The sequence below is a fragment of the Battus philenor genome, unplaced genomic scaffold, assembly GCF_028537555.1.
Source record: "Battus philenor isolate CCGP_79_NKW_IND1 unplaced genomic scaffold, ilBatPhil1.0.hap1 SCAF_10, whole genome shotgun sequence".
In the NCBI taxonomy this organism is placed as follows: domain Eukaryota; kingdom Metazoa; phylum Arthropoda; class Insecta; order Lepidoptera; family Papilionidae; genus Battus; species Battus philenor.
Window position 1 is genome coordinate 6,104,289 of NW_027181662.1, and position 12,340 is coordinate 6,116,628.

The 12,340-nt window shown below is 30.4% G+C and overlaps 1 protein-coding gene across 1 annotated transcript in view; it reads right to left on the bottom strand.

Moving 5' to 3' along the window:
* The window catches only part of Sol1, a 365,472-nt gene that overhangs the window by 133,430 nt on the left and 219,702 nt on the right, over window positions 1-12,340 (bottom strand). Inside the window, exon 9 of the mRNA XM_068770529.1 lies at window positions 11,354-11,425. Within this exon, the coding sequence (XP_068626630.1) occupies window positions 11,354-11,425 (72 nt within the window). The remainder of the gene's footprint in view (window positions 1-11,353; window positions 11,426-12,340) is intronic.

The following is a 12,340-nucleotide window of genomic DNA, read 5'->3' on the forward strand; positions in this document are numbered from 1 at the left end:
GGTAAGTCTGGACAGCTATTTTTAAATAAATATAAGCGACTATGTGTAAGGTTAAAAATATTTCTTCTTAGTAACGCTTGAAAACAACCGAGGACATTAATTAGTGAGCAAGGCTGGTCTATTGTGGCCAGAGCAATTGTCGGGAAAGCTAATAGCCCATTGTATACTTATTCTTATTATTCTTAAGCGTACCTTAATTTTAAGAACAATGCAAAACTTATTAAAGGAAAATGTATAACTGTGTTATAATTTTAACTCGCCATATTATGTCACGTACGTAATTCTATTTTTTATGTTAAATAAAATAAAAGATACGCAAAGGTAACGCAGCTGGTGTGATAAATCTTTTGTATGTAAACATTGTATGTATTTAAATCGAGACAGACTAAATTTAAACTTCGATGTACTTTTTATGCTTATGCTAATGGTCTCTCTTAGGGAATAATTTAGGTAAATTAAAGACTTTAAACATAACTTTGGGAATTACCAATTACAAATTATGGCCATCTTGATTGGAATAGATCTGTGGGTGGAGTTTAACAGGTTAGGTAGGCAATGTTAGAGACTACACCTAACGAGCAGGAGCACAAAAATTAAATCGCGTGGATGAAAGATAGACACATTTTATTTTAAAGGTTATCCGCCTGCAACTTCAGATACACCAAGGTCGTAATAAATTATTTGTCATACGAATGAAATAATTTTATATAAAACTTTCACCACTCATTTGTAAATATTAAACATTGATTCAAAATTGATATAAGATAGTATTTATTTCCATATTCCATCACAGCACTAAAGATTTAATACAAATATACAAATAATAACACATACGTCACTTGAACCAACAAATACTTCTCAACAAATTCAACCGCCTACAAATAATACGCCGCGCGTCCTTAGACTGCGCATGCGTAGACCGATGGATTGACAGATAAGCGATCATTTTGACAACTGTGATTATTTTGCTACTGATCTAACACCATTGTTACATTACATGTTGATAGTCTTACTTATTCTCGGTCGAAGTTGTTGCTCTTAACCTAAGGGTTTTCACAGCTTCATTGGAGCTGTGTTCACGAAATGGAAGGGTTCATGAATTTAAAAATAAACAAAGCTGGACGGACGCGTACCAGTAGCATGAAGTCGTTCGCACGCGCTCTACCCGAGTAGAGCTGTGTAGTGTTGATGTTGTGTGTATGCGGCTTGGGAAGGCAGCGAGGACCACAGTCGAGCCAAAGGAGAGATCCGGATCCAACATCGGTTCGCCGTCGCTGTTCGCGGTTAGGTAGCGGGAGGTCGCTTTCTAAAAAAGTTGTGTCGTGGTGTGGTACGTAGCGTTTGGTTCTGTTGTTCTACTTGAAAATTTTAAGTTTTCAAAGACCATATGATGTGCATACGTGTATAGCCCGTGGACTTCAACTCTCCAATCTGTTGTGCTACAGGGATTACCTTTCTACATCTACGTATTCCTAATTCAATCTTGTAGAGAAACCGAAAAATGAAACAAAAGACTGAATAATTGCGTTAAAATATTAATTTTAATGAAATATTATTGAAAGAAAAAAAATCGTGCCCTATTTAATCTTGATACGTGGTACTTCATACACAATTCAATAAGCATAAAATAGGTATGAACGTTTAAAATAGCAGGTTAGGAGGTTTTACGTGAAATTACAATAGTGTTCTCGGGGGAAATTTCTCACTACTTCAAAATGTACTACTCAACGAGTGGTATGCAAACATTTTCCTACTTCGCGTATGCAGTTTCTTTGCACAGGCATATGAAGTATTTTAATTTTAAAAATCTTTTGCGGTTGTTTAACTACGTTTCTATAGTTTCATATATTTTATTCTTTATTAATGTTTATAAATAAAAACAAACGTCAAATTTGTTATCAAGAGCAAATTTAGGTGCAACTAAACCAATTCGGATTTTTTTATCTTTGTTAACGTATGCGAGAGATTCTTACTAACAACACTTTTTTATCCCGAACCTACACTATATATTTTAAAAAAAATATCGGGGTAATCTTTTACCATAAAATTAAGTATTGAATGAATAGTAATATTGAAGTTACCAGTATACGAATTAATTAAAAATATATTTACAATCAATTGTTGCTTTTTTTAATACTGATTAAGACACTAATCGTTAAATAATTTGATTTCCGATTTTTTATATTGGAACGCTACAGACTAATTTTGTCGGTAGTAAGTCCGTTGGGGATGGTTGTAAGCATATCCTTACATATGAATATATATTAGAAATATAGGTTCATAGACTAGTGACTAATATAAATATAAAAGTTTTCGCTAAGTACAGAAAGAAACGGCTAATCAACTAGATTAAAGAGGCACATACACTAGAGTATCAAAACAAATACAAAACTTTAAAAAAAATGTTAATGTTACAAATTCGATTCTATCTCCAAATGTTATAAAATCTAACGAGCAGAGTTTACATTACACGAATATTTGTACAAAGCTATTATTAATTAATGTTATATTAGGTTTATAATAACAATTTCCGTTCGTGTATGTGTAAAATACGAGGAGGCTAGAAATGCAGAACTGCATCTGATGGCTGAAAAACCTGGCAGTTAGTCTGTAATCTCATGTAGTAATTCTACTTCTAATAGCTCACACACTAATAAATTAAAACATTACAATAATGAAAAATAATTTTGGCGAGTGTACCGTAATAATAGGCAATGTAATAAAAAATTATTCCAAGGTTATATCTACCTTAGATATTACTTTCATCATTTCACATTTTGAAATTGGTGTAAATCAAAATATGATTTTTTAATATTTCTCAAAACCAGTCATTGTTTTTGCTTACCTCTCTAAACATGTTTCAAATTATGATATCTTCAAAATATATATTAATTTTTCCAAATTTATTCTAAGTGGTTCTATCGTCTAAAACATTATAGTCACGAATTTTTTTTTATGTTTTTCCGCAAAAAATAGTATTAACCTATTTGTTTAAGTATTATACGAGTTAATATGTAACATATATGGCAAAATATGGTATTGATATCGATATTAATAAGCGTCATTATCAATATGATCATCGTATCAGCCGATAGACGCCCACTGCAAGGCCTTCAACAACGTTTGCTACGATGAAAGCGAATGTTGTTTAAATTGCTCCAAACAAATACTACCTAACGACGAGGCAGCATCAAATAAGGTTCAGAAGAGTTTCGTCGTCAAGTGCAGAGCGTAGAGAAACTTAAATAAATTGCGAACGCCGAGAACACAAATTAAATGTTGGAAACTTTCCAAAAGTGTGCTGTTTTACATCACAAAACATGAGATCTAATCGTCAAAGTTAATTGCTAATATTGCAAGGATGTGCAAAGGCAAACGGATAGTACGGGAAACAGATCTATTCTTGCTTATCAAATTAATTGGCAGATCCTTTTAGTTAAATAAAGTTGGGAATGCCAGCTTTCTTTATATACGGCAATTTGCACAGCAGAACTCACGATATGGAAGAAAAAACGCGCTCAAGAATCAATCATCCAATAGAAGTTCAAGACCAAGCTCTCTTCAATACGCTACCAAAGACTCATGCTATTTAGAACATGTAAATTAATAATCGAATCCTTCATTGTCATATCTGTTTTTAAATCCTGAAAAGCATGTTTCAGGTACATTTAATTTAAAATAGTTAAGTATTTCTAAGAATAGCACAAACAAAGAATACCACATTGTTGATTTAACTGAACTGACTGAATTAATCAATTGAAAGAGTATTCTTCGTGATAATTTTTATAATGCAGTAAAAATGAACAGAGTTTTTCCTTAGATGATAATGCATTCTACCTCCATGGTACAATCAGATTTTCAAATGCTTCTTTAGGTGGTGTTAGGTTAACACGAAAAGAGAGCTGCAAGATCTACTGGTCGCGTATTTCTGGTGACAAATACCAAAATTTCTAGAGTAACGCCATCTTGTTACAAATTTTCAAATTGGTAAAACGTTATTGAACAGAATAGCATCTGTGTACTATACTTAAATATAAATGAACTTGTAAAAGCATGTGTGGAATTTAGCATGAAATGTGCGTAGAAAATTTTTCCCGAAGTTATTTATTAATATATTTGGGTAAAAGCGTGAACAAAATTTTAATTAAAGAATCAATGATATTTTTTCAATAAAATAGGAATGTCATTTTTTAATTAATTTTCAATTGATAATAAAAAGTTGTGCATTTATTATTATTAATTTTTATGGCTCCATCATTACTTACCTTTGCCTCCGGCTTTGTTCATTTGACACTGGCTGTATATAGCGAATGCATGTCAATATTTTAGAACAATTATGTTATAATATTTAAGTTTCTCTAAACCTATTCGCAAGTTAGTTATAATTTTTAAATTAAAGAAAAACACCGTTTCATCAGACTAATATATTTTAACAAACTGGTTCATAAATTAACTTTTAAAACATTAGTTTTAAAGCAATGAAGCACTTATTTGCCAATTTCCATTCTGGTTAGCTGAGAAACTTATAAACTGGCTTGTTGTGAGTGGAAAGTAGTTAGAAGTGAAGAAAGTAGAATAAGGTTACCTTTCATAAAGCAATTATTAAGTTGATAGCGAGTATGCTCATTTACTTTAACCTATTTAAAGTTGAGTCTAAGTAAAAACTTTCATTTTGTTATAAAACCCTTTAGAAACAATCGCTTTTTTTTCTAGAATGTTAAATAAAAAATAATCACTTTTAAAAAAGACGCTTAAGAAAAATTACAGAGATCTAAACAAAGTAATAGACTACGTCTATTTGAAACTTCTTGAATATATTTTTTTTGTTCCCTATATTTTGTTAGTTCTTCGAATCTCCATATTATATTATATTCATACTATAGTGGATTGTAAAGTTGAAGTGGCAGTAAGAAGGCATACGGTTCTGGAGTTGAGACAACAGACCGGTAGAACGTGCACTCACAAGGTGGACACGGCCTTGTTAAGTCGTCGGAAGACATTGGACGCAGGTTGCTACCAGGTCCTACATTAAATAAACGCGAGAGAAAACTAGGTCCAGCAGTGGTTGCCCTACCACTTGTTTGATAATGAAGATTATGTAGTATTTGACTTAAAAACTTAGCTTTTACTCTCTTCCCTTTTAGACATCAGTCAAGGTACAATTAACAACCGGGTTAAATTTAGTCTTGGAATTTTTTTTTTACTCACTACTCTTTAGTTATCGGCATTCGTTATTTAAAAATATTATAGGAAACAATCCATGATAACTACACTTAAAGTTATAACATTGAATAACTTCAACGAGAATATTTGTTCAGTCATTGTCCACTTATTCTTCTGAAGGTAAGTAATTCAAAATAGAGTTTCGCAGTGTAATTACTGTGAAATAACAAAGACTCTTATTGTGAATTTAAATATGTAGACAGACAAATATTTTGAGCTTATTTTCGAGCGCGAAATAGCGGTATTGTGCTTAATTATATTTCACTGAGATTATATCTGTTAATATCGTAATTTTGAGAATTTTATGAATGTTCCAAATTTAAATTTGGACGCGGTATATTAGTATTTTAATACTCGCCAGTAGAACATTTTTAATTAAATAATAATAGTTTTATAATGAAAAAAAAATGTTAACTTTTACGAATTTGTTTTTCATAAATAAATTTATAAATATATTCTGTTTTAATTACTTTTAAGATTAAAATTTCTATTTAAACTGGGATATTCTCATTTTATACTAAATAGTAATTAAGTTATTTAGAAAGAACTTTCTAAATTGAGATAAATAATGATAATAATTTAGATTTTTATAATTTAAATTCGAAATTAAAAAAATTACTCTCCATTATACAATTTATCATGCCTTTTTAGTTAATATTCTATTACTTATGAAAAGATGTAGCATCTTTATTCTTTATAATTAATATTAATTTGCAAGATTTTCTTTTTCGTATAAATTCAAACATACAGAGTCATTGGCTATAGGTGTAAAAGGTTTTAAAGGTGTGATGTATAGCTCATTTGTCAGCAAAGAGATTTAAAGCTTCTATACCAATTTTCAACCACCTTGTATGAAATGATAACTCTGAAATATTTTACGTTAATTTTCATTTGCTACTTAAACTTGAACGGCCAATAACTTCTGGCAGTACAAATTCTACAGGTATAGATAGTAAACAATCATTTAAAAAAAATTAATTCGAATTTTGAAAACTATGTTACTTACTATAATATTATTACGTTATTTATTATTTGAAACCATTGATTTACCATGTTGGTATACAATACATTAATTGATATCAAAAGAGCACATAAAATTACATTACATAAGATTTAAGCTAGTATTTTTTATGATCTACTTGTGTTATCAATTCGATAAACATTTATATGCTGTAAATATACAGCATATAAATGTTTATTGACTAATAAGTCAGATACATCCGGGTAACGCAGTTAGTCGTAATGTAAAAAAAGACGATCTAATTTTTTTTTTAAAAATATGCGTGTTTTTAAATTAAATATTTTTAGCTTGATCCTTAAAGCCGTTTGTAGCTTGATATTTTGATATGTTATTGGTATTTTATAACAATTTACATAAATTAATATTTATTGCAAGTTAATTTTAGTGCTACCGAAACTGCTGTGCCGCGCCTTAGATATCTATGCGGGGAGATGGAGGTAGTATCAACCGCTCCGTTCAGTCAGACTGCCGCCAAATATCGCGGCGTTAATTCTCTTTATTTATCGGCCTCCAAGTCGTCCCGCTGTAAAATAGCTTGGTTGGTTACACAAAATTAATTCTAATTAAAACATAATATCTGCCCGTAGGTTTCTGTCACCTAAATTAATTACTTTATTGTTATTTATTTAGTTTATTAATGCTTATTTCAAATAATAAAAAAATAAACAAAATCAGAGATCGTTGTTAAAAAATACTATACTTATGGTCTGATCAATTTCAAGCTATTACCATTATAAAAGGTTTTATGCAAATTTTATTGTACTCGAATTTAAAGTAAGTCGAATTCGTTCGGTCGGTAATTTGATTATCGCTCGTATGCAAATACGTTGAAACCAGACCGCAACGCTTAGCTAGGCGTTTGCATAGTACAATTATAATCTGGAGGGTATATGGAGAAAATTATATATTACATACACGTACACTTTCTGTGTCTATAAGTAAAAAACTAAATATTTAAGTCTTTTAAGAAGCAAAGCAAAATTATTATCTTTTTAAATTAATATAGCACCTAGAACCTTGCAGTGTATTTTAAAACAAAACTTAAGATGATAGCCTATAAGAAAGGCACTGTTGATTATTTAACTGCTATATATTTTTGTAATATTTATAATTAAAACTGAAATCCTGTTTTCGTTACATTGGATTTGGGTTTGATTACCGTCAAAACTAAATCTTCATGATTTTTATTCGTATAAATATTTAAAAATACGGTAACTTTAAATTACGAATTTATCACTGATTTTTTCTCCGTGTTTACTAAGGAGTCACTGAAACAAAAAGGATTTACTTAATAAAAGCCTGCAACTCGTAGCCGAGCGTCAATAGTGCCGGGAGGTGAGTGCCAAACGCTACATTACGTAACTCCTTCAACGGTAAAGCTACGGCTAGTTTAATCACAGAGGCTTAAAATTCTCGGCCCCGCCGTCGACCCGAGTCGTCGTTCGCAATGCAAGGCCCGTTGCAAGTTGTTTGATGATTTATTTAGAGCCCGGCTCTGTTTTATTCTCTTTGCTACACCAGAGATGCATTTCGGAAGCTAAGTAAAATATTTTGTTATTCAACACGTAATATTCGTGCAGAACATGGACCTCGTGATTGATGGTTAAAGCCAGGTCTCTCATATTATACCATTAATTGTGGTAATAAAGAAAATCATTCTTTTATAATTCATTTGATTGTTTCATCTAGAAAAACTGCGACATAGAAATCTATACTAGTGTTAATAATAATAATACTGCACAAATATTTAGTTAGTAGTTATGTTTAAATTTAGTATTACTTTGTGATATGTTTGAAATATAATATCGTGAGTGTGTAGATGTATGGCAGTAACTAAGGATTAGAGTGTTTTAGTACCGTAGTAGATGTAAAGAAAGGATTCTTATTTTGTATCACAATATAACAAGAATAGTGACGCGTACAAACATAATTATGCTGTCTATAGGAGTTATACAATTGGACTTATTTATTCATTTTACTATCCACTTAGGATCACTTAATGACTACCTATATGAGTTAGAAACTTGAATCAGATTAAATTCTCCTTTAATGGCATCCTCAACGTTAAAGTTACTAGGATTTCAAACGCGCTGATCTGAAAAGAGCCCAGAAGTAATAAAGACATTTTTTAAATGATTTCTAAGTAAAAATCTTTCACAGTGTATTCTATTCTAAAAGTTCATTAAAAATCTTTTTTTAAATTTATTATATTAATTAATTTAGAAACATTACGTGGGAGTATTTTGAAATACAGTGCATAATTTTATGTAAATTTTTTACGGAAATAAATTGTACCCGTTTATCACCATAATACTTAAAATTATTGATCGTTTGACATACTTAGTAAAATAGTATCGAAGTTAAGTTCGGTTCTTTCGAGTTATCCGCATTAGACGTAGATTGTGTTTTAAGAGCCAGTCGAAACTGAGGTCTCGAGGGACCTTGCATCCAGTAACACTATGAGCGCTATCTGAACTAGAAAATAGATAATGAGTCAGCTCAAGACCAAACTTTCGAGGGAACTCTCTAGCTTAACCATAGAAATTAGATCCAGCGACTCCTGCGCTCTACCATCAAAAGCCTGTGGACGCTGAAAATGCATTTGAGCAAAAACCATTTACTATTGCTGAAAAATGTTAAGCCTCAAATCGACAATAATTTTATATGTATAGGCTGTTTAAAAAATGTAAAGTACTTAAAACTTCTATCACAATAACGACCCATTTCAAAATACAAATTTAAATTCTAACGTATGACAGTATATTTTTCATTCAAAGCGCTCCGAAAAAGTCAGCACTTTTGACCTAGATAACTAAAATTGTGAATAGGATAGAATAAACGAAATTGGATAAATTAGTAGAAATACTTAAATTGTTTTATTTTGGCTTTATTAAAACATCACCTGTCGTGAAAAAGTTGTTTAAATATGCTTATTACAGGATTATCCTTGGTTTATAAATAAATGATAAAATTATTGTGTGAACCATAATTGCTTGTTTCTATTTTGTGCAACTATAAGTTATTGGTTTGTCCCATTTCAATAGAAAATAAATAATTAATGCGAGAGATTTTACATCCATCACTTTATAAATCGTAAAATAAATAAATTAATTTTGGAAACGATAAATTATTTTTGTTAGTCTATATATATACAGGTGTGAAAATTAAAACGCGCGAAGCTTAAAACGAACTATTAAACGCGTACAGTTTTAGTAGTTATCATATATTCTGAAAATCTCTACGACGTAATTGTCACAGTTTTCAAAAACTCGCCGAGTCGTAACATGCACAATGTAGATACAAATGAAAGACTTTTTAATCTGGCTTACACTTCTGCCCAAGTGGCATTTGCAGATTCTGCGGGTACAGCAAACGAAACATGAACTCTAACATTGCGATACCGTATAGATGCATTCTTAACTGTATATTACTGAAGAATGAAATAAGTTGGTATATTTAATGTACTTAATCGACCGAATAGAATGTATGTGTTAAGAATATTGAAACTATTTATGTATGTATAAATAGAAATATAATTTTCATTTGATTACATTATAAGAACCACTTAACAAATTTCATACATACTCCTTTAATTATATTCTAAAGCAAATTCGTAAAGCCAAAAAATATATACAAATTCGGTTATTGAAAGATCGCTTTTCAAAGTTTTGTACGAACTGACCGTTTAACAAAGTATTTCCCAACCTTTTTTGAGCTAAGCCTCAACACAGCCTTTCTAAAATTCTTACGCCCTCCTATGTAACGTATATAATTTTTATAACAAGGCGAAGGGTCTGAACAAGTTTCAAGTCCACGTCGAATGGCCTCTATAAGAAATCCCCTTCCACCTGTAAGTCGTGGGCCCCACTTTGGGAAACACTGGTTTAACAGATCATTTTGAACTAGCATTTGACATTCCACATGATTTTCACGTGATCTCAAAATTCAAACAAACTCCGAAATATTAATTTAATTAATTTTTCTATTAAAATGCCATAAGCAAACTTGCGAGTAAGTAATCTGTCGAGGTAGCTAATGGTTAGTACAGTTATGGGTAAAATTAAATTTATAAATTGATTTAAACTTTACTAACGGATTAAAATAAACAGATTACAGCTGTACAGATAAAATTTTTGATGAACAAACAATATTTATTTAATGAGTTTATTTATAACCATCAGTAATAATTTATTAGTATTTGCGTGTGTTATAATGTGAATGAAATATGTACTGATACTCCGAACACTCTTAATGAGATGCTATTTGTAATTTTTAATCGAAATTACTGTTTCATTTATTTCGTTCTGAAATATTGGTTCGTTATTACCGATATTATTCTGATGTATGTCTATCTATGCTTGCTTCACCCAAAACATTAGAATGGTTAGGAATTGTTGCTTATTTAAAGCAAAAACAAGATAAAGTGACGGAATCATCACGTTAATTGGATTTTTTATTATTATTTATTATTTATTATATTTATAAAGATAGTATATAACTGTAATATGTAAAATAAATGGAAATTGATATTAATATTTAAACGTAAACTAGTTTTGCTATTTGTTTTTATAATTTCCATCCAAAGTAGCCAAGTAAAGGATGCATAGCGCGATAGAGTATCCTTTTTAAATGTTATATTAATTTATATCTCTCGTTGATGACCAAAAATCACATGGCAAGTTAAGATATCTTTAAAAATACCATTGTAGTCTCCGTCTCTTTCTATATATATACATATAAACACTTAAATGTAACTCTTTCGGCGACGGTCGGTAAATGTAAAAGTTTAAGAAAATATTTTTTTTTCTTTTTATATTGAATTAATTATAAACTTTCCGTAAAGGATGTGACAGAGAGCCGAGGATGGTTATCCTAAACATGTTACTTGGAAACTAAGCTGGAGGCCTCGGCTTGGGTCATTGCAAAACGATTTCACCGCGCCCTCTAGCGGTGAACGCAGTTTTACCTGGCAATTATACGTTTGGATTTGTTGAATTAATATATAATGTAGATCTGTTTTTTATAATTAATAACATACACTTTTTATATTTATATGATGGTTAGCTAATTATGTTAATAAATTATAATGAAAATAAAATTATCACTTACTTGTGGCGCTTACTTCGGGCCCCAAAGACTCGAATGCTTTTCCAAAACTCAGCTTTAACAGTCGATCAGAATCTAAGGAAAAAAGAAAATATTAAATACATATTTTTATTATTTAAATGATTTATTCGTTTCTTAGTCAAATACATTCCTCAAGAAATTATCAAGCGTCATCTCTTATAAAAACTGAGTACTATTTTAAAATCGCGATTTCAAAATTCAATGGTGATAGGTAATGTAAATTAATGGACATTAGTAAATGTGTAAAGGAAATAATTTTTGTAAGCTGTGAATTTGTTACGTAACGTTTGGAAATAAAAATCAGCTATATTAACAAAATTCGTTTTTATTTTTAAATATTCCTGTTAAATGCGTTTTGTGGATGCATAGAAGCAATGACAAAATTCCAATGTTTTTTTTTTAATTTGCTTACTTTTACCTTTAACTACATATTTCAGTATTATCGTTGATAAGGTTAGTTGTAAGTTTATATATAATTAATCAATGAATAAATATTTGAGAGATTTCTGACATAGTTATTAAGAAGAGTGCCATCTGCTGGCTAATTCTGAAAACGTTATTTTCAAATACGTTCCGTCTTAGTCGCGGAGGACATAATTTCATTCGTTACTCATAGATGGCGTGCAAATTAATTTTTGAAAATTTACTAACATTAATTATTGTGCTACAAACTATTTTTACATATATGTATAAATTTTAAGTTGTTTGTTATCTCTATCAAAAATAATCTTCTTAAATTTTACTGATGCATAACTTATGATAATAACGTTGTTAACTCAAAAATGCTAAACGTAGTTACTGTTAGGCGAGGTAAGCTTGGACTAGTCAAAGTTACGACTAGATGTAAGGTATTACGAGAACTACTGCAAAGTAAGCAACCAAAAGCCGTCTGGAGTTTAACCAATATTCGTATTCATAGTTTGGGATCTCGTTGGCTGAGCCGGCATATTTAGTTTTATTAGTTTTCCA